The sequence below is a fragment of the Accipiter gentilis genome, chromosome 28 (assembly GCF_929443795.1).
Source record: "Accipiter gentilis chromosome 28, bAccGen1.1, whole genome shotgun sequence".
NCBI lineage: Eukaryota > Metazoa > Chordata > Aves > Accipitriformes > Accipitridae > Astur > Astur gentilis.
Window position 1 is genome coordinate 839430 of NC_064907.1, and position 23406 is coordinate 862835.

General features: G+C 43.9%; 2 protein-coding genes across 2 annotated transcripts in view; one reads left to right on the forward strand and one right to left on the reverse strand.

The window, feature by feature from the left end:
* The first annotated feature begins 754 nt into the window (after positions 1-754).
* On the forward strand, positions 755-22970 carry MRPS18A (mitochondrial ribosomal protein S18A). Its single transcript, XM_049831173.1, has 6 exons — positions 755-874; positions 1057-1088; positions 4573-4677; positions 11654-11777; positions 12596-12662; positions 22228-22970. The coding sequence occupies exons 1-6, from the start codon at positions 775-777 to the stop codon at positions 22370-22372; spliced, it is 573 nt and encodes a 190-aa protein (XP_049687130.1). The 5' UTR covers positions 755-774; the 3' UTR covers positions 22373-22970.
* The window catches only part of POLR1C (RNA polymerase I and III subunit C), a 141174-nt gene continuing 122214 nt past the window's right edge, over positions 4447-23406 (reverse strand). The window contains exon 10 of the transcript XR_007509851.1: positions 4447-4457. The gene's annotated coding sequence lies outside the window, so the exon portion shown is untranslated. The remainder of the gene's footprint in view (positions 4458-23406) is intronic.

Here is a 23406-nt window from a genome sequence, read left to right on the forward strand (position 1 = left end):
ATGGAAGAAGCTAAGAGATGGGGCATGCCAAGAAAGATGATGGGAGAAGTGATCTCTCAGAAGCCTACAAGCAACCCAAGACCTGTCAAAGGCAAGTAATATTAAAACAAAGATGGAAAGTATCTAAACTGGACCGACTGGTTACAAGAGTAAGTTTACAGCCTGGCAACATGCTGCTTGAAATCTTCACCTGCCAAATCACAAAAGCCAGTGCAGGAACATGCACTGACCTTAGCATCCCTGGCAGATACAGATTTGAAACAAGCCCCTTCCCTGCACCCCACAGCTGGCCTGAAACACCTCCTGAAACACCCCCCACAGCCCATCCAAACAGAGGAGCCTCTCCACCACATAGTTTAAGCTAAACCACCCCTTGTTCTTCCTCTCACTGAAGAGCCAGGAAAGATTCAGGAGCTGTGGCTGGAGTGTAGCTCAGGCCTCCGTAACACAAAGCCAGCACTACCTCTAAATTCACCTCCATCCCAAGCTCATACAAGCTCACCAAACAAAAAAAACAAACAAAACAAACAAACAACAAACAAAAAAAACCACCAAACCCAACAACAAACCTTAAAACAACCAGACAAACAAACAAAAAAAAATAAGGAAAAACGCCCCACGGGGAAGATGCTGGGCAGGGGAATAACAGCATCCCGCCTCCTCCTCGCCATCAGGTGACAAGCGCGCGGCAGAGACGCGCATCAAAATGTCGCCAGTAGAGCCCGCCTTCCCGCCGGCGGAAGCGGGAGTGACGGCAGCGTCAGCGACGGCAAGATGGCGGGGCTCAGCCTGCTGCGCGGTGGCCTTAGGCGGTTGTTCACCGGGCTATTTGGAAATGGTTGGGCCTCGCCGCCGGCCCGAGCCCTCCGGGAGGGTGAGTGAGGGGTGGCCCCGGGCTTCCCTGCGTCCCCCTGCGCCCCGTCGCCTCACGGCGGTCGGGAGACGGTTGCGTTCGCTGTATTTCACTCTCTCCGCCCCCCCCCCAAATACTGTTTCTTTTAGGCTGAATGAGTCTCATTGTGTCCTCCTATCTCTTTTTTCTTTTTTTTTGTCCAGTTGTGGAGGTCACTGAAGGCAACACGACCACAGTAAGTCCCTGCACCCCTTTTCCTCAGTAGCTGCCTTTGCTATTGCTTCACCCTCCTTCAGCCTCCCGTTGTGTCCAATGTCCGCGTCCGCTCCGCCCCCCCCACCCCACCCCCACCCCCCAAGAATAAAAATAAAAGGGCAAAAAAAGTCTCTTTTCTGCCTCGGGGTGTGAAGGCAAAACCAAAGGAGGAGTGTGTTGCACGTGGGGGTAAGCGATGGAGGGTTTGGCTGCTGAAGGTCGGGATTGTCACCCTGTTGCTGGTGACGGGTGGCTCCAGTGAGAGCCACCCATGAGCGCCAAACCCCTCCCTGCACCCCTGGTAAAGTTGGAAGCTGCAACCAGAGGCATTTGGGACCCAAAACACAAGAGGCAGTTCTTCAGATGGGTTCCTTTTTTAAAGTAGTGGCACTTGGCATCATCTGCAGTGTGGGCAGGCACGAAGGAGACTTGTCTGGTGGCTTTGTTACTTCACCCTGGGCCGGCAACACAATGTGGAATCACAGGATGGCTCTGTACTGACTGCATACCACACGTGTTGCTTGCCTTTGATCTGTGTTATGTTTGTTAATCACTGTGCCATAGTGACTGCAGGTGATGCAAAGCTTGCATCTTGTAATGCACTTGGCAAGAAAAAATTTTCAGTGAAAAGGGTGTTGTCAAAGGAAGCCCTTAAATACTATAGGAAAACTGCTCCTGAAAATAAAATAGAAGTTCTGAAGTAACTAATAAAGAACAGCATTTTCTCAGCTATGGTTTAAAATAGGAAGGAAAAGACCAAAGCAGCAGAATTAGAATTTTACTTAATTAATACTGTCTGATCTGTTGCACTTTATCAATCAAATTGTCATTTTGTAGAAGTACTGAAATTACTGGGAGCGGAATGGAGATTGCATATTCTGCTCACATTACATATGCCAGTAGCAATCTATGCCTTGGCTGGAGCCAGGTGGTACAGATATTTTGAAATGTGTAAATATGGAGAGTGGAGCAGGAATTATTTGGGGATAGCTAGAAGACAGTGCACCTAAATGCTAATCTATATATACATAAGTAATAAGGAGGGGACAGACTTTTTTTGCTTGCTGATGAAACAGGCAAAACCTGGTGGTTCATTCCTTTGAAAGTCTGAGTTTCCTTCTTGTCATATTTGTATTAGTGGACACTGTCATGTTTGAAACCTGAATAGAGCAGGTTACTTATATTTTAGATATATAATATAATAGAATATGGCAGTTTGCAAGATCTCTAAGACTGTCAACAAAAATAAGTTTGAGGTGTGACAGTAGGTGTGATGAAATGTCTCTTTTTCTTCTCTTGGAAGTGCCAGACTACTAATCTTTGACCACAGACCTGAAGAGAAGAGCTTGCAAGCATGCCCTAAAGTTGTTTTAACCAAAACAAGTAGGGAGTGTGCACACCAACACAACACACAGAGTGGATTGCTGTACTTTGCACTCAGTTTCAAAGGGGTTGTAAATTATAATTGCGAAGTCCCAATACGTTAACTGAGGCTTGAAGTAAAAACGGTATGCACTACAGTAGCAGAGCCTTTAGAAAAATAATCCTTCCTGGCCCATTGTAGAAACATAAGGGAGATCTGGATATATCTACTGTATAATATCCTAGCATCAATCTAGGATCCATCAGTGCCCCTAGATGAGGAAAATCTTGTAATACACAGTGTAAATTGACCAACCAAAGCGCTGATATGTTTCTCAGCACATCCTCTGGTCACTCCATTTATCCTACCAACTCTACGTCAGTCTTTTCTGAATCCATCTTTCTATGCTTATCTTTCTATGTGTCCTTGCTTTTATCAGTATTGAAGGAAGTGTTTGACATGAACCACATGAATGAATCCAAGAGAAATCTAGATTTCATCACTATACTGAGAACGTAGAGCCCCTATATTCCTTCTTAGTTTTCTAATGGAAGAATAATAACTGAGTGGGTTAACAATATGAAAGTACTCAGTAGTTGGGGAATAATTGCCAAAAACAGTACACTAAAATTTATCTCAAGAAAAATTGATATTGACATAGCATTCTGAATCTTTATTAATTTCTAAGATGGAATTACAGTCAAAGTACAGTCTGAAGCTAGACTGGAAAGAATCAAGACCAGATACACCGGCTTCCCAGAAAATAACTTTACCAATTAATAGAAAATTAGATACTGACCTGTATTTTATATTCATAGTTACTATTTTGTTTTTGTAAAGCTGGCTGTTCTACTTGTGGAAGAAGGAATCTTACTTAGAAATTGACATTGTTCTCTCTCTTTGAGGTACCGAGGTGCTTCGTAACTTACCTGTTTCCATTTGCCATCACTAGACAGGAAAGACACAAATCCATGGTATAAAATAGTTCTGACAGTTCAACTGGGTGCCAGTGTCCCATGCACACTTACAGAAAATGCCATGCTTTTCTCTTCCTAGGTTTTCAGGCACAGAACCTGACAGTTCAGTCTAAATCAGTCAGATTTTTTCTTAAAATTAACATTGCATTCCAGCTGTTTGAAGCTGTCTGATGGTGTTCAAAATCTGGTTTTAATCTTAATTTGACCAGAGGAAACTTCCAAAACATTTTGGAGAAAAAAATGTCTTAGTTTTATTGTCTTTTCTGTCCGTTCAGCTGCAATTTGAGATAGCTCTTCCTTCTATTCATAAGTCCTCAAAAAAAAAGACAGGCACACATGTAGATAGACTTCTTATTCCTAAAATACCTACACTTAGAAAACAAATTTCTCAGATTCTTCCCACACACACCTTCTACATCTCTTTGCATGTTACTTCTGAGAAAACTTGAGTGTTAGATGTCACCACTTTGTAGTGATATAGAAAAGGTTATAAAATGATCTCATAAAGGAATTGTTGAGGGAATTAAACTGGATAAAATATTGGTGTGTTTAAAAAAACAAACAAAAAAATCCAGACAACCCAAAAAACCCATAGACATCTCCTAATGGTCCTTTCTTAAGTTTAACTTTTGCTCAGAATTTTCCCCGATGGTGATTTATAATCTAGGAAGCCCCTGCATGTTTTCATCCAAAACGTGCATCTGCTATTCTGTGACATTCTCATAGTCCCAGAAAAAATGTGTTTTAAATCTTTTGGCTAAAGGGCCAGTCCAATTTCAAGGCATGGTGGTTCAAAGGAGTACTGCAATAAATAGAATTCAGGTGGATACAAGAACTTCACACTGACTGTGAACTAGTTTACACTTAGTAAAACATAGACAGGAATTTACCAAATGGTTCTCTATGGCCCTTGGATTTGTTCTTTTCCCCATAGTCTGTGAATATTCAAAGTGCTTGGTATGTCTGTATATAAGTGAGTTGAATAATGCAGGTACTGTTTCCCTTACATCTGCGCAATACTGGTCAACATGTTGTGGACTGGAGGAAAAGTATTCCTCAAGTCACAGGTGCAGGTAGAGGTCTAAACTATGCCTGATCATTATATCCTTTGAATTGTTTCCTAGATTGAAGGGAGAATTATAGAGGATGCTGAAACACCAAATCCTCCAAACCCCTCTGGCCAGTGTCCCATCTGTCGCTGGAACCTGAAGCATAAGTACGATTATGCGGTAAGTTTAATGAAGGAGAGTTCCCCCATCCTCATAGATAACTATTGCCCTCAGATCTACATACTGCATAATCTGCCCCTCTTGTCTTTTGCTGGGTGTAGAAAAGATAGTTAACTCCATCTCTGCTTCTCTTGGGTATAACAAGAGCTTCCTACATAGTAATTATTTGCTTTGGCTGATGGTGTTACTGGGAAAAAGAAGGATGAGCTCATATCAAATAGGAGGTCTGGAATTATACACAGGGCCATCTGATCTAAGAAAGCCGTATATCTCTTTTGTGCCCAGCTGCCTTTCAGCATTGCACTTCCAGGAGAATTAAACTGGAATGCAAAATTTAGTCAACTGATTCAGGCCTGTTCTAATTCCAGAGAGGCCAAAAGACTTGACTAGATCAATTATATGTCTTCAAGCACTACAGTTTCTCATTGGGCTGTTATCCATTAAGGTAATAACTGTTTTATATAACTTGATGGGTATGAAGAAGGGCATACGTGCATACATCCCTCACAACAGAAGAAATAGGTTTGATTCAAGCATTTTGCAGGAAATGCTAATGAGAAGTTTATCAACTAATGAGAGGATTACTAACACTAAATGTAGAAGATGGGAGGGAAATCCTGTAATGCCTTACAACAAAAGCACAACAGTCAAGAACACCTTAGAATAAGAAGCATGAGATAGAAGATGCATAGTGTAACTTTACAAGAGGTCATTCAAACACTGAGTTTACAAAAGGACTGAGTGCCCCCTTGCAAGCTAAAACCCCAGTACTGGAATTAGAAAAGAAGAAAACACGACAGGAACATGCTGTTACTAAGATAAAGCAACAGAAAACTCAGAATAAGTTAATGTCAATAGGATTAGAGAGAGAGAGATACAAATGCATATGGAGGAAAAGAAATCTTTGTGAGAAAGTAAGTCCATTAATGAGAGGAGAAAGGGATTGAAAGCCACATTGGCTGCAGAATGACTAAGCTGCTCGCATGCAGTCCTAGTACACACACACAGAAGAAAAATCATGTTTTAATACCTAGGTAGTAATGCCAATCTTGCAAATGTAAAACAACAGGAAAAAACAGGTGCAGAAGTAACTTAAGCATTGAATTAGGTACAGACCAGCAGGCCTGGATTGTGTGGCCCCAAGATCTTAAGGGAATTAGCTAACAAATACATTGCTTCACTTGCAGGAATCGCCAAATGGTTTGAAAATAGCAAGTGAAATACTAAGTAGTTGAGAGAGGAAGGAGAATGATACCGATGATTACTACATGGTAAATCAAATGTTGCAAATTCCAAGTTAAATGGTATCAACTAGGAGTAAAAACAAATAACGTGTTGGATAGGACTAATTATGACTCATGAATTATGAAGAACATGAGTACAGAAATAGTGCCAGACAAAATACTTGCAGTTACTCCAGGCAGGTGAAACAACAGATGTGAGATGTAAATGAAATACCAGTTTAGTATCTTTCAAAGCCTATGTTGCAGAAATTAAGTTGTCTGTGATCTGAGTGTTGTCAGTCTTTCTGACTCAGGCTGGATACAATATTAAACAGTGAAATAAGTTGGGGGAGGGAAGTATTTAGTGTTCTCTGGTATGGTTTCCCAACAGTCTGGGAAAGCTAAAAATACAATGAATTTGCAGACAATAGTAAATTAGGAGAAATGGCACATACCATTAAGGTTTGGAAAGTACTACAAAAACAGATCGCATTTGTTTTGTGTTGCCCATGTTTGAATGCAGCGATTTCTTGCAGCGCTTTTCTTCTTCATGGTTGTTGAATTGTGTTGTGATCAAAACAGACCAATCGCTTTTACAATGGAAAATACTTTCTTAAGGTTGATAGAGTTTTATGTGACTTCTAAATGCAAGGAGTCAACAGCATCATTAAACAGGGTAGTTCTACAGATTTCCGGAAAACATTCTGTGAGTCACACATTAACAACTCCAGAGAAACTATAAACTGATGCTCAGGGATGAAATGAGCCATGGGAGTGGATTAAATCTTGGAAATTAATATGTAGACTCACTTTCTACTGTTGTCTGTGGTAAAAGACTGTTGCACGTAGAGGTAACAGTGCTATCAAGAACCAAAAAAGCAGTTTTGGACAATGCGATGCTGTAGAGCCTGCGTTCCACAATTAGAAGTAGGCTGTTGGTCCCAACAGACAATGTAAAGCATGAGCCTTAGGTGTGCTTATAGAGTGAAATAAGATTACGAGTTTTCTTCCACACTTCAATTTGATTCTTAGATCCTGTTTTCTACTGTTCAGTATGGAGGCAAGAGAAAAATGTGAGGAGAGATCCTGCAGCCAAAGCCTTGAGAATCATTGCTGAGATCATTCCTAAGAAACTGTGGTCCTGAGAGACAAACTAGGAACATGTCCATCCTGGCTATCATGTAGTTTTTGAATGCATATGCATCTGGTGTATATATATCCAGTACTCCTGCTATAGAGCAGAGGGAGAACCTGGACAAAAAGCTAGAGAGGGCAGTGTGAACTGGTATTTCAGAATTGTAGAAGGTTCTTACCTCAGTATTTAGAAGGATTCCTCTGTGGGTCTGATGAGAACTAGGAGAAATTTCAGTTCTGGAACAGACCACCTCTTCTGCTTGAATAAGTCCCTTATATGTTTGAATGCTTTGTACCAGTCATAGATTTTCAGGCTTGTAAATGTTAAGGTGAATAAGATCTTCCTTTTCTTCACAAAAGCACTCTGCTATTTTTCCTTGCTGCAGCAGTGATGAGTAGCAGAATCTTGAAATGCTTAGATAATAAATTGCAGGCTTTTAACTGTGTGAGTAATTAAACAGTGGTACAATTTACTCACTGGTGGTTAATTGTCCTAAAAGTCTGTAAATTGAGAACAGCTATTTTTGTTAAAGATACAGCCTAGTTCATACAGCGTAACCTATAATCTGTGCTTGGTAAGAGATCAGAATAGATGGATCACAGTGGTTCCTTTGAGATTGATAAACTGAGATCAGTCAGTTGCACAGAAGGGAAAGTGTGAGCTTTTTTGCTTGGAACGCTTGTAATTGGACTGAATGAGGCACTATGAAAAGGGAAGTGTTGAATTAGCCCCTGAGGGAGCTGAGTAATATGACCTCACAGGACTTTCCTTTTGTCATGTGCAACTAGCACAGTCTAAAGTAGTGGCATAATGAGTTACTTTCGCTGTCAGAGAACTGGGGGACTAATGTCTCCCAAGTTATTAATCAACTGAACAGGCATTGTGAGCACTAGCAGGTCATGATTCCAACCTGCTTCAGCTGTGGTGTGGACGGCTGCAGTTGTCTTTGCCAGTTCAGTCCTTAGTCTGTTATGAGGCTCAGGATAACAGACCCCAAGGTATACATTCCCACAGTTTGTGGTCTGCGTGTGTCTGCCCATTAAAACTGAGACCTCCGTTGATTTTTTTCACATCCATTGGAGATAAAAAATTATTTTGGTCCTTGTCAGGATGCAACTAGATTGAAGCCTGCAATCCTGTTACGAAATGCCTGGAGAATGGTGTACAGCTCCCAGGAGTAGGGGGGAGAGGAAGAACTAGACTCTTGTATAACTGGAAATAACGACTGGCAGACTTGTCTGTTACAGTCCAGTAGTAATTTGGCTACACAGACAGAACTCTTCTTGCAGTAAATGAAAGTTTTAATGAAATTGCATGTAAGCGGTCAAGGATCCTGCTTTTCAAAGTGTCTGCAGATATTACAATGCAAAGATGCCTCTGCATTTTGGTTGCCATCCATTCACAAGAACATGCTGTACATAGTGTTTCATTTAGCAAGTTTATCCAGCCCTTTTAGAGGTGAAGGCTAAACTTGTTTTTCATTTTCCCCCTTATCCACTTCAAACATCATTAATCTGAGTAGGCAGTAAATATGTCATCTTGCTTTGGCAGCAATTAGGGGAAACAAAACTGCAAGCTTTGCCTATTAGCCCTAGATTAATTCAATCCAAGTTGTTTTTATCAAATGCTGCAGATTACAGGGGTGGGAATCTGGGTCCAGCCTCGTGGGAGCTGTCCGGTGATTAGAGCAAATCCGTGGTTACAGGCTTGGCTGTCCACTAGCACAAAATGTGAATTTCATGGAACATGACGGCACCATGAGAACTTGCCAGACATTTTTTTTTTCTCTGACTGCTCCACATACTTGTTCACTTCCCTCCACAGCTGCCCCATAAAGTTGGCTGTACCTGTCTGCTTTCTCCCTGTGGTAAGATGCATCTCTGTGAGTACTCTGGGAAAGGCACCTGGAATGTTAACTGTGGGGATCTTCAGAAATGGACAAACCTTCTGTCAAGTGTGCAGCATTTTAAGCCAAATGGCTTGAGTGTAATTTGGAGCTGCAGCGGCTGGGACATAGATGATTTCAGTTAAGAAATGACTGCCACACAAGGGTGTTGGTCAGTTGGTGACACTGTTGGTCAGAGGTGGTAACAGAGAACGGATTTTCCTGATTTTTTTCCAGAGGGAGAAAAAGAAAGACTATCTCCTTTTGCTTCCCACCTCCCCCCCTTTGCATGGAAACACTTGATAACAAGCCTGTGACTCCTTGAGGCGTGGTGGTAATATGAGAAATCACTTGGACCACACACACCCTTCACAAGAGCCTGTGGCCTACTTAGGATTTCACGGCTGCAAAGACTGGAACAGCCTCAAACTTGCCATCAGCTCCCTTTTTCCTCTTTCCCACAGAGTAATGCAGCAGGCTAGTAGAAAAGTCTAGAAAGTTTTTCTCTTTCTAGGCACTTGGAGCTGAACAGCCCTTTCTCACTTAGGGAAGCGATATGTTTGTGCTAAATGGCAAATTGAGCTGTTGGTGATTTGGAGAACTGGGTGGCTAAAGAGGAAAAAAGGGGATGGAGTCTTGCTCTGGTTTCCTGAACCCAATCCAGTGCATTTCAGGAGTGGCTGAAAGTCAGTGCCCTTGGATGGTTTGACTGGCCTCCGTCCAGTTTCCACCAACGCAGCTGGCACCAACTGGTCCCCTTGTTGCTGTTCTCATTAGCAAGGCCATATCTTAGCTGGGCTGAGGACACTTCACTTCCATTTTAACCATAGATGGCCTCTCAGGAGCTTGCTGCTAGTTGCTAGCTGTGCTTTTCTTGTTCTTTGGATACAACATCACTCTGTATGGTGGTTGATAAGTCATTTTGTATCAGTGAGAAGTTGTCTAACCTGCCATGTTAGGAGCTGGATCTGAAAATCAGTCTGAACACATGCATTGTAGACAAGTGGAGGTAGAAAGGAAGCCAGATAAGGGAAGAGGGAAATTGTGTGTCATGATGATATTAATGAGGGTGGGATTGAAGGCAGGGAGCGGGTAGGACAAAAACAAACCACAAAAACCCAAAACAAAAACCTCTAGGTTTTTACTGCAGCACTTGTACGGTAGCATCTGTCAGAATCAGTCATTACCTGAAAGCCATACTGAATTCCAGCAGCCTGCTTCAGAGCTGAGCTGGTCTTGTCCATTGAGGGTGGGTGTATAATTCCTAGATAGCTAGGTTTTCTGAATATTCATTTTTATATCCACTTGTGATTATTTGCTTTTGCAAGGGCAGTAAATGAAGCTAGGAATGCTCCAGGGAGCTCTTTGTAAAAGAGCAAAGATAGGGGTGTGGGAGCAGGTCTGCAAATTTGTGAGCAACAGGCAGAGCCAGGGTCACCCAATGTGAAAAGCAACAAGTACTTTTAATTCTTGCCTGTTGCCCTAGCCAGGGGGGGTGTAAAGTGCTGACGTACCTGGTTTGAATTCTGGAGGTGCTCACTGGCAGGTCCCTTCCAGCCTGCAGGCAGCCTCCACATGGTCCAGCTACCTCAACTATGAACATGTTCACAACAGCGGTGGAGAAGTAAACTCTCAACCAGCAGCAAGTCTGTCAAGAGATGGGGAAAAAAACAAGCACAGAGTCTCCAGAGGGCCTTTGGGCCAACTTATGCTGATGTCAGCATGTCAAGAGGACCTGCTTGGCCTGAGGGGTATGTTTTCTCTGGTGCTGTGTGTGGAAATGTAGAGCACGTATCAAAATACTGGGCTGTTGTACTGTGTAAGGTTAATGGGACACTCATACAACAGCTGTTGCCACTGTGTTTAAAAATTTGTCATCCCAGTCCTGTGATACTATCTGATCCTAGAGATCCCTTTAATTTTGTTTCTATTGAGTGCTTTACATTTCTAGAGCTCTTAATTGGAAAGGTCAACAGCGGTGTAATCTAAATGATTATTGAATCACAGACAAACCCTTGGAATGCTCCGAGTGCTCCTTCCATCCAGCATGGCTGTAACAGCCCCATCTAATGCACGCACAGTCGAAGGACTGAAGGCAGCGATTTATCCTATTAGGTCCGTCTCATCAGTACACATTCTTTTCTTACAAAAAGCTTCTTCGTGCAAGATCTTGGACCATTTTCCTGCTCTCCACCCCTCCAGAGAGACATGAAGGAAGTTCCACCATGGGAAACTGGATAAAAGTTTGAGGAGTAGATGGCAGAGAACAATCCTGCTCTGAGGGAACAAGGAGGGGGCCAGAGGTGATCTAACATATCTGTGACCTTTAGGATAGCAGCTGTGATGGCATTTCAAGTTGTATAAACAGTATCCATCTGTAGGTCTTGTGTAACTGTGTCTGAGTACCTAGGACACATTATCTTTGCTAGAATCTTGGAGCAAGCAACAGTGAAGTAGCAGGAATTGCAGCTGACATCATGTGTTTACACTCGTGAAGTCAGGGGAAGGCTCAGACCATCTGAGTGACCTTACTGAGCTAAGCTGGCAGGCGGAGTGACAGCAAGCAAAAGCCACTTGTCAAGCTGCAGCCAAAATGCGTAGGAAGGAATCATTGTTTTGCTTTGCTTTGTTTTGAGTTCTGGACACAGTGCAAGGGTCAGCACAACACCTTAGAATCACAGCAGTTAAAGCAGCTGTAGCACTGATGGTTTTGCCCTTCTCTTGCTCCCTCAGGATGTCTTGCTGCTGAGTCAGTTTATCCGTTCTGATGGAGGGATGCTGCCACGAAGGATCACAGGCCTCTGTTTCGAGGAGCACAGGAAGATTGCTGTCTGTGTGCAGATGGCTCACCGTGCAGGTACCTAGCCTCCTCCTGAGACAACCCTTTACTGTGGGGTACCTGTAGAACCCTTGAGAGGGGTCTCCCACCCAATTAGTATAGCTCAGTGAGATGTCATTGTCCAGTCACCCAGCAAACTCTTTATGGTCCAAGTGCTGGGACAGGATGATGGACCAGAGACTACTTGTTCCACTTTCTGTGTATCTTGGCTCCTGCCTTGGCAGCAGACATTTATCCCCGTAGATGTGTCTACCATTGCAGAAAGATCTGGGAAGTGGCTCAGTCTCTAGTAACTAATGATTAAATACCAGCTTCTGAAATTACTTGATTTAGTGTAAACTTGACCTACCCCATTAATAACATGCACCTATCTATCATCTGCCATGTGAAGACTTTTTTGCTTTACCCTGGGAGTGGGACCCAGGTTGACACAGTTGGAGTATTTTGCTGATCTTCATGCCTCGTACCTGAGTTGTATCCAAATTAAATGGACTGAAAATTTTAATAGTCAGATTTTCATCACAGAGATGGAATCTGATTGGACACCAGTGCCCTATGCCCTCTCAAAAAGCCTATTCAATGAGACCGAGTGGCTGTGTCTTTGGTGTGTGTTTGTTCTCTATACCCAGCAGAACGTCCTAGCTTCTCCTTGGCTGGGGTGCACGTTCAGCAATGACTAAAGATAAAATAGCCTTTCTACTGTACTTGAGTTTTTGCTGTGCTGTCCCAGTAGGGACCTAGGTTGCCCGACTTACAAGGTGTAATGTAACTTCTGTACGTTATAGAGGCAAGGAGGCACTGCAAAATATTCTCACACCTTTCTTTTTCTGTTTCAGGGTTGTTGCCAAACCACAGGCCTCCACTTCCTGAAGGGCATATTCCCAAGAAACCCAAGCTCAATAGGTGAATAGTCTTGTCTTTCCACATCTCTGTTTTTCAGGAATAGATTAGAAGAGGAAAAGCAGTTCCTTGTAACTGGGTAAAACATGCCTCAGGCAACAGGGCTCTTGAAGAGTACTCACAGCATTTTGGAGAAGGAAGATCTGTCATAATATTCTCATGTCAGTCTTTTAAGGACAAACCACATCTTACTCAAACCATTTATCCACAGGATTAAAATTGCCACACATGTTAGAGTCTGCCCTCCCTTCCTCAGCTGCACTTGCCTCCTCATCACTAACACTCAGTAGGGCAGTCACAGGAGGTTGCCACAGACATGGAATCACAGGATCATAGAGTGGTTGAGGTTGGAAGGGGCCTCTAGAGATCGTCTAGTCCAAGCCCCCTGCTCAAGAATGGTCACCTAGAGCAGGTTACCCAGGACTAGGTCCAGTCGAGTTTTTAATATCTCTAAGGATGGGCCTTCCACAGTTGCTTTGGGCATCTTGTTCCAAAGAACCAACCTCATAGTGAGACAGTGTTTTCTTACATTCAGATAGAATTTCTTGTGTTTCAGTTTGTGCCCGTTGCCTCTTGTCCTGTCACCAGGCTCCATGGGGAAGAGCCTGGCTCTGTTGTCTTTACACTCTCCTTTCAAGTATTTATAAACATTGGTAAGACCCCCCCGAGCCTTCTTTTCTCCAGGCTGCTCCCTGCTTTCTTAGGCTTTTGGTGCCTGGCCCCCAAAAACAGGAGGGTGCCCAGGAGGGGTACCAGCAGTGAGTGGCGGGCTGAGCAGCCAGCAGGGGCCCATCAAAAGCCTGTTCCCTTCTGCCCCATCCCCGTTTCCCCCAGTCAGCGATTCACCCTCTGCCTGCCCTTCCTATGCAACAGGGTCTTTTCCCCCTCCCAAGCCTGAATGGCCCCTGGCCTTTGCTGGGTGAAGGGAAAGCCTGCTGCTGCCTCCTGTACTGTGCTGGGTGCTCAGAGGTGCTAATCCCCTGTTTATGACCTCACACTCTGTTTCCATGGGGATGTCAGAGCGGTTTATGAACCTCGCATTAGCAAGCCATGGGGTTACCAGAGGCCATGCGGCTGTTGCTGGGAGAGTTTAGGTTGCAAGGGTGGAGGCAGCTGGAGACTCCTGCATTTCAGGTCTGACTCTCTGCAGTGGAGATTTGAGGCAAGCTCTTGGAAATGTCCCTTGGATGCTGACAGGCTGCGTACTGGCTGTCAGTGAGGATCAAATTAGAGGACTCTAAATTTGATGCAGCCCTGTAACCATCAGCTACTTCAAGTCTGAAAACTACTTCTTCCCTGTGTCTTAAAAGTCTTTGGGATTCTTAAGTAGCTGTGTCTATCTAGCAGCTGTGGGGTGGAGCACATTGTCTGGTTAGCATTCACATAGCAACCCTGCATAGCAGGTTGAGACAGGAAATGGTAAATCTTGTGTCTTGCTGGCATCACACCAGGACTCCAGATCTAATGTCCTGACTCTTATAAATTGTTCCACAGACTTTTAGTGAGAACAAAGAACGGATGCCTCTGGATATGTTCTACATGAAAGTAGGTGTAGTAGGCTACACCTCTAAAATCAAGAGATTTAAACGAGATTACTATCCAAGCCCTCCCTATTGCATTATTAGTCCCTCCCTACGCTACCCTTGTTTTTCTCCTCCCAGCAAGGGGACATAGCAAGCAGGATGGAAGCAGAGTTCAGAAAAAGAGAGCACAGCTGTTGCTGAGGAGATGGAACAGCACTGAAGTAGGCAAGCTTTGGGGTCTGGGTGGAGACAAAAGAATGGGATCAAGAAAATGGATTGAAAGTTTTGGTGGTGGGGCTGGAATTAAACAAATGAGTCCCAGAGCCAGGATAGAGCACAGTGGTACTTCAGGAGTGCTCTCCTGGTCCCTCATGATACTGTCTTCTCAGCCTGCTGGAAGGGCAATGCTCTGCATGTTGGAGCCTTATGAAATCTTGGCCATTGCGGTTCTGTGAGAGTTTTGACTGTGCGTACCCCCCCACACCTACACTTCCCGCATTGCTCTCTGGAACAGTAGCTGACACCACATAAGGCAGGAGATACAAATTGCTTCCTTCCTCTAGTCTAAAGGGTACATGCTGAAGACATTCAACGAGTACTTATTTGGGGAATGAAGCCAAAGCTCTTACCAAAAGTTTCCCACATAAATGACTTGTCCAAGCTTACCTTGTCTTTGCCTCTGTACTTGTTTCTAAAGCTTTCTGTAAGTCTGTAGTAATTTGGGAACCACTCAACCTGTGGTGCTGCCAAATGCAAGTGAGCTGATGGGAGGACAGGGGCAGAATTGGGCTGCGACTTTTGAGTGGAACAAGCTGCCTTGTACAATGCCATGAGAACATGACCTGGTCATTCTCTAATCCTGTCTAGTGTAATATCAGGGCTACACACCTAACTTAGCCTGTTCCTTCACTGTGTTTGTGTTGTCTGGGTTTTTAAGTGCCAGTTCAAGAAGGGATCAACAGGATCTACAGAGAGCCTATTATAGCAGGCAGTACATTGCACAGTTAAGTGATGTATTTTCCAAATCCTTGAGCTTCAGCTCTTCTTGGGATCACTGTATTGGCTGTTCTAGTCATCTTCACCTCTCTGCTTAAATGAGAGGTAACAGTGACTTTTTGCACTGCTGCCGTAGCTCTGGAATGCCAATGGGGAAAAACTGAGGTGCCTCATAATATGCTTGGGCCCCTTGTTAAAGCTCTTTCAAGACAGGAACACAGGTAATGTACATTCCTTAACATCAGTTTAACCAGCCCTTGTGCTCTCCAGCTCTGCCTGCAGTGATGGCTTTTTCTGTGCTCCACCAGTGGGTCTACTCTGAGTGTGGTGTTGAAATGTGCCCTTCTGCACCCCATCCGCTCCAAAACAACCCTCACCAGCCACTGTACAGGAGCAAACTGAAGTGCCCATTTTAGATGCTGGAGTTTTTGAATTGTCACCAGCTGCTTGAGGGACCTTTAATGTGATCTGTGAATGAACCAGGGATTCTGGCGCAGAAGCTTGCCCATTGCTGCGCACTGATGTTTGCAAAGGTGAAAGAGGCATCACTTTCTTGGCTCTGCAGGAGTCTGGTCCTCCTTGGTCAAAAGAAAGTAGTCATGTGGAAACAAGCCAGTGAACAGAGATGGAGACAAACTTCTATCAGGGCTGCAAACTGGTAGTTTTCACAAGTGGCTAGTAGTATCCAGTATACTGAGAATTTAGTCCATTCCCAGTCACAAGTCCTCATTCCTGCTGTACTCTCCCCCTCACTCATCTGCCCTTACTCTCTTGCCATCAGGAGCTTGCATTGCACATGGAAGAAAGCTTTGCATACAGAAGACAGTTCCTGCTATACTGTTCTAAAATAGGAAGGTGCAAGGTGAAAAGAATAGACAGAGCACTGTAGGGGCATATAGTCTGTCTCAAGACTGACAGTAAGCTTTGCCCTGCTGAAGGACAGCATTTCTCTCAAGAGTCATATCTGTTCTTTTGTGTGTTCACTCCTTCTGCCCTGAAATTCCTTTCATTGCCCCCCTGTAAGCAATCTGTTGTCTAACTCTTCACTCTGAATTGAGAAATCTTTCACTTTTTTAAAGGAGGAACTTCTGAGAAGTCACTGTCTACTACAGATATTACTCTACGTATTTCTATGAGGATTCCTACTATCTGGGGACAGAAAATCTTACACTGAGCTGAAGAATGTTTTGCTGATGGTAGAGCTCTTGACATTAGACTACACCATCAGCTGCTAGAGTGACAGGACCAAGATGAAAGCCTAAGCTAACCTTAGGGACTCATTCCGCTCACACCCAGAGATTGAAGGAGATTCATTGTGGGGAGTGTAACTTGAAGTGGGAGTCAGAGCCCAGCACCTCTGCTCTAATACAGACCTGAGCATTCACTTACTGCATGTAGACTCTGTGGATGTTCTGTAGACTGAGAGCAGCAACCCCTGCCTGGCAGAAGTCTGGCAGATTACTTCATTTGGATGAGCAATCCCTTTCATTTCTCTCCAGTCTGGTAAAGTTCTGGTTGATGCTCCCTTTGGCCAGGCTTCTTCCAAGGTTGTGTCAGTATTTTTGAGAGCAGCTTCATCTGCTGCCAAAAGAGGGACAAACCAGCCTGATGAAAAACTGCTTTGTCTCTGTTCTTTGCCCCTGAGATGACATACAGGCCAGCTGCATAGGAGAAGCTCTGTAGCTCCTGGGCAAAGGTGCTAAGGAAGTACATAAAGACGGGTTAAGGAACTGTGCTAATGTATATTTTTGAGAGCACCAGAAAAGCTGCTCCTCAGCTTTTCCTTGGCTGCATGTGTGGCTGTCTTGGCCAGAATATTTGCCCCATGGCACGGTCACCCTGTTTAAAGTGATCCTGCTTCAAATACAAAGTGTCTGGCATGCATTGGCTATCACCTAGCTGAGATTAAAATGTAACATGCCACCATATGGAACTATCAGCAAACTGTCTGGTTTTAACAAGGGCCGGGGGTGCTACCCTGCTGTTGATCTAGTGATGTGAATTGTGGATTTATCATCCAGAACCCCTCTGCCCCTCCAGAATGTGCTCTTCTGGTGCTTGCTCAGTGTTTTCCAAAAAGCAGAATCCTTGCTCTATTTTCTGAAGCGGTTTTATTGTCTCCGTTGTATGAACTTTGGACATTCCCTCCTACATGCCCCAGATTTCTCTGCAGAGAGGTAAGAATTTCCCTGCTTTGCACTGGGTCACTTGGCAGCTGGTCTCCCACTACCCACCCCATCTCCTGATCCTGTTTCTACTACTGGAATGCAAGAGGAAGAGCAGAATGCTTTGGGAAGTAGCAGCCTGCAGATCCTGCCTTGTTCTTGGTCTCCAGCTGTCTAGCACAGTATGGGATCACCCATCCAGGATGTAATGTAACGTAGAGGAGGAGATTAGGAGCTACAGAAGAAGGTATAACATGAAAGTGAAATGCCAGTTTGAGCCAAGCTGTGTGGTCCTGGGGGTGGTAGGAGACACATGAGAACACCTTGTGGTCAGAATTCAACTGGGGAGCACTCCCTATCTCTCTCTTCTACCCCCTGCAGTTGGGACTTACCATGATATTTCTCATTTCTTGGACTTTAGTTCTTTGCCTTTTTGCTTTCTGCCTGATTTGTTTCTGACAACGATAGCCCAAGAATGTTACCACTTAACTGCTTTACTAGCTATGGGTGCTTTTGAAGAAATATGGCCATGGGAGTACCCACATCATCCATAAACTCTTGAATCTACTGTCCTCCTCCTCTCTTCCATATCATTTGTCTGCACAACTTGGACATGGAAAACCAATGAAGTTTACCCCCATCAATGCAGAATTACTCCCTACAGTTCATTTTCTCATGTTTGGCCCAGTCTGGGGCTTTCAGTGTTTCCAAGGGATGATTCCACAAGCAAACTTGTCTTGCAGCCGAGGATTGTTCCCTCATCCTCAGCCTGAATTCTCCCTTTCATAACTTCCTGCTGTTATTTCTGCATCCATTTGTGCTCCAGCCTGGCACGTTCCAGTGAAGTGCTGCAGCAACAAAATATTTTCACTATCCCATGTGGCTGAGGAAGTTCTCAGGGATTTCACCAGCACCATGCAGAATGACAGACTGTTCTCATATTCCAGAGTCATGTGTGTGCAAGCCACCACACACCAGAACCATTTGGAAAACAGTCAAGCACAGCTGCAGAACAAACTTCTATCCTTGCTTTCAGGAATGGAAACCTGAATAGCTCAGCATTTTTTTTTCCAGCATGGAGGTTGTTGCATGGCTAGGGTGGACTAACACTCTATCCAGAACAGTCACTGAGTTCAAGCCAGCATCTAGATGCTCTCTTAATGTGAATATAGCACTCATTTTCTTCTGGCAGGTCTAAAATACTGGTTAAAGCACAACACTCTGAAGTTGTTCCCTTTCCAGAAGGACTAAGGGATGTCATGGGTTCCCTGAGTCTGGGCTCTGTCAGCAAGAGGTGCTGTAGATTATGGAGTACTTGATTTTGAGTGCTCAGCTACCACTCCATTTTCAGCTTCCTACTGGAAGAACAGAACTTGGCACAGATAATATCCAAGTCAATCCTCCTCCATCACCTGAACTGAAGAAGTTGCTATGTGTTAGGAAAGAGGCAGGTTCCACATGAACTCCTCATGAATTACAAAGTTCTCGGGCTCTGTAGACACCTCTCATCCCTGGGAGCAGAATCTGGTTTCACTATCAGATTTTCACTCCAGCAGCATGTGGTTTCTCTAATCTGCATGGAAACTGTGCTGTGCATAGCATGTGAATTCAGAAGGAAAGAGCCAGAGCGGCTGCAGGTGAGCAAAGCCAACGGGTGTCACAGGAAGGCATGTGGCAGGGAGGAGGCAGTCTTGCCAGCACTTTGATCGAGTGCTTCCTGCAGACTGTAGCCCTCTGCCTTCTGCTCTTAATCCAAACAAAAGCCAGACTGAAAAAGTTCAATGACGGTTCAGGAGTTCAGCCTTGAGCTGCACCAACATGGCCTTTGCTTGGGCTGCATGCAGGACTGCAGTTGCCCCATGGGTAGGTCGTTTCCCTTACCCAGCACATGGAAGCCCTATGCCTACTTCTAGGGGTTAAGTGGCAGCCTCTGAGTGGGAGGGCTTTGGGGCCTTCCTGCCTACTGAATAAAATCCATGGAAACAGACTTCCATGTGCCACAGAGATTTTAGGTGATTACCATGACTGCAGGTGACTAACCATAGTTGTTTCCATCCTGTTTACAGCTTGCCATTTCCCATCAGGAAAATCCCACCAGGATTCCCATCACTTTATCCAAACTACTCATTTATGCAGCTGGAGTCTAGGGATTCTCGTTGTTGCTCAGGATCCTACCATACTCAAGGGGGCAAGCAGAGCCCTGAGGTTCATTGCGAGTCCCAGAGATTGGCAGTTCTGTCCCCTTTTGTCCAGAGTGAGAGCTCTGCATACTGAGATAACAGGAGACTGCGGACCAGCTGCATTTGGCATCCACATGGAGGTTCTGTACTGACAACACTGGTTGAGAAAATTCAGACCATCTGCCAATGTGTGTTTGTAGGTTGTTATAAAACTCCCCAAAACAAACTGTGTGGTTAGATACAATTGAAAGTCAGGTGACTTGGCTAGAAAAGGGGGTATGCTACCTTACACGGACAGCAGAGTTTGCAGAAAAGTCCTATGTGCTGGACTTTGAAGCTCTCATATGTGAGTTTTGTGGATTATTTTTACTCTCAGAAAAAAGATAATCTGTGAAATAGTACGAACTGGGGTTAGTCAAAGAGGAAAAGGAAAAAGGAACTTCAGACTTGACTGCTCCCAGGCATCAGGCTTCTGCCACTGCTGAACCAAGGTTAAAAAAAAAAAAAAAAAAAAAAAAAAAAGAGGCAACAAACAAAATAGGACAAGTTTGAGTTTGGGACAAAGCAAGTATTAAAAGCGCTAAAAGCAAATGTGCTCCAGGAAGGGAAGGCATCCAAATGTCTGTTTCAGCTAACAATGAAAAGCCCCAGCCTGCAGTCCCCAAAGGAAGCCAAAAGCCTGGACCAGAGGCCTGGATTAGACCTGCTCAAAAGAGAAATAACAAAAGCTTTAAAATCAGGCCATTACTAAATCCTCCTTCCTATGCAGAATTGGGGTGTGCACTTCCAGCCCCCCGGCCCCAGAAACAGAGGGATTTCTTAAAAAGCCACTGTCTGTTTAAACCTGCACACAGCATTGATGTGTATCTCACATTCACGCATTCACTTCTCTCCCAGTGAGATCATTTATTATCACGGGAGCACTTTCCCGTAAGCATGTGGACACATGAACAGAACTGCACTTGGCACAGTGATGCATTAAAACAATTTGGGATTTTTCTCCTCCTTTGCTGTAAGTGCAGTCTTGCAATACCAAAACCTGTGTTACAGACCTCCCCCTGCAGCAAGGGGAATATGAAAAGAAGGACCTAGCCCCATGTGCCCATCTCATATCCCTACAGTTTCTCCCAAAGGAGCTGCCTTGCCATGGTTCTTTGCCAGATTCCAAACTGATGACCTGCATTTGGTCTCTCTGAACTCCCCTTGCATGTGAAATTGGAGACAGGAGAGTCTCTCCTACTTCCTGTCCTGATGTTGTTATGTAAGGGATTCCACTGATGCACTAGCATAACATTAAAGGTCAAAAGGGGCCAATTTAATGCATGCATAGAACAAGTGGCTGGATCTTGCTCTATGCTGTTTCCCAGATCCCTCCTGCTGTTGCTTCTAGGTGTTTTAACTATCATAAACTCCTTGAAGCAAAAGCAAAGCATTTTGGAAGTGGCTTCATTTCAGTGGCAGGAACCTCCAAATGTCTTTCATTTTTCAATTTGTGCTGTTCAGAATTGCTGAGGAAGAAAAGTGCTAGGAAAACAGGCTGCTGTTATATAGTCTGTAGCTGCCTGGCATAGCAAGCTTTCTTTGTAGTTCTCCAGAATGTGCCAAATGCCTTCAAACAAATGCATTACATGGTCTCTGTCCAAAGTTCTTGATATCTCAAATTTGTACAATGCAAATAAAAGGTAAAAAAGCTGTTTGGGGAGAGGATGACTGATTGAGGTTACATTAAGACTATGGGATTACTCAACAGAGGCATGCTAACATCACTGGACAAAGTTTATCAGTCTGTTCCAAATTCTAATTTGTTGGACCATTGTTTGTGCAGATTATGCTAGGGTTTTACTTTGGATCTTTATTGTCTGAAAAGACTCCTCTCTCTCTAAGGACCTCTATTCCCCTCTCTACTGGTAGCAAAAGATTTAAAGCCTAACAAAACTCCAGGCCACCCAGCCACAGGGTAAGATTTCCAGTAACTGATTCTGGATCTGAAATCCCCTGCTTGTTTGCAAAGCCAAGTCTAAAACTTCAAATGGTAAAAAAGCAGAGGGTATTTGCCAGACATAGCTCTTCACAGAGATTTGTAGTTGTGATGATAATTGCATTCTAGTACCTCTTACACTGTAAGTTCTGACATCCTGCACCAGTAAGCTGCAATAGTATTATACAGAGAATACTAAAGCAAATTCGGACATATGAAAATACAAGACTAGGCCAGAAACCCATCCCATGCAGAATCGATTATCCACCAAAAGTAAATTAATCCCTTTTTAGAGACTTTATTTCTCACAGAGTTTAGCCTTTGTAATTAGTTTACCTTATTGAGGCCAGCTGTTGAAATAACACATCCCATAGAGGCTGGATGCATTCAGTCTTGGACTTGGTTGCAATGAAGTGATTTGGCACTCCAGTTTAGCTACAGGTGGACAACTTGCCAGCAGCCTGGAGACTACACCTGATTTGTTTTGTGAGACTAGAAGTCAAGCAGGTGCCAGTGGGTTCAGTACAGAGGTGGAGCTTAGAAGTTCCAAAACAAACAAAAATTCCTTTCTAGTGGTCCCTTCTGAATTGAGGGAGCTCTGCTCATGGTTATTCCTTTTATAAAGAGGCATGTGGGGAGGCAAAGGCAACAGTGCCTGCTCCTGCTTCAGCTGGAACCTTTTCTCACTGATCAGTCTCAAATTGAAATGTGTTTGTGTTTTGACAGGTATCTGACCCGCTGGTCCATCAGATCAGCAAAGCCCATCTGGAGGAGGGGCCCTAAGTGGTGCAAAAAACCCATGCCAGTCGGACACCCTTTGCTGAAGGATAATGTCAAGTATACACACAAGCCTCTCTATTTAAACCACTAGGGGCTGGGACTGGCATAGTCAGTAAGCACAGCTGTTTTCCACTGTTCTGCTTTTTTTGCAAGTTTGTCAGTATCTCCAATTTTCTTATTCCATAACTGTCATTAGTACTCTGTATTGCCTCCAGTGAATAAGCTGCGATCTGCTCCTCTAGCAGAATACAAGATTCAGCAAAGCAAAGTTCAATGTGCAGAATGATTTGGAGAAAGCAGGGAGCAAAGACTTTTATCTCAAAGCCGGAAAGGATGTGAAGGCTTTTGTTTCATTATGGTCCATGACTGGGTTGGAAAAGGATGTTTCCTTCTTTTGCCAGCAGTGAATGGTGATTCCTCACTAACGTGTTTTTCAACTTGGATTTGCCTCACTTGGGCTTTTCTACCTGTGACACTGATGGAAGAGAAAGTCTCCTGCAGCACTATGTTTCCTTGGCAATAACAGAAATTGTTAATGACTACTGAAATTATTTTTTTAATAATAATTTGCAGCAGAACACCTGTGACAGTGGTAGACGGGCATGTGTGTGTCCTACATGCCCCCTTAAAGATTCCTGGCTTGTGCTTCACTCCTGGATCTAGCAAATACAGAATGTTGACATCCTTGATGACTTGGCCTGGTTTTTTTTCCCCTTGCAACTACATTTGCAATAAGTCTTCCATGTAAGTGATATGGCTGCTTCCTGAGATAGTTTGAGGCTGATAGATGTGTATAATTTTCCACCCTGTAACTAAAAGGTGGCACCATTTCTCTCCCTGTACAGTACATGTATGCACCTTCCACCTACTGACCTCTGCTACTTGAGAAGCGCTACTTACGGTCCTGGTATGAAAGGCTCATTACATTTATCAGGGTCATTATTGCTTTGCCCCTTTTATTTGCTATTTATCTGGGGGGTACAAATCAACAGGTTTTTTATGTACTATTGTGCCCTTAACCTTATACTGCTTTCATCAGAATCATCTGCTAATACCTATTGGCATGAACAGGAACAAAGGGTAAGGATACACTGGTATTACCCAGGAAATCAAATTAGATTATAA

What these genes read in the sequence shown, in the direction of transcription:
- MRPS18A (XM_049831173.1), top strand. Translation starts at nt 775, where the DNA reads ATGGCGGGGCTCAGCCTGCTGCGCGGTGGCCTTAGGCGGTTGTTCACC. An exon ending in AGCATAAGTACGATTATGCG is followed by an intron (nt 4,678 to 11,653) that starts GTAAGTTTAATG and finishes TTGCTCCCTCAG; the next exon opens with GATGTCTTGCTGCTGAGTCA. An exon ending in GCAGATGGCTCACCGTGCAG is followed by an intron (nt 11,778 to 12,595) that starts GTACCTAGCCTC and finishes TTTCTGTTTCAG; the next exon opens with GGTTGTTGCCAAACCACAGG.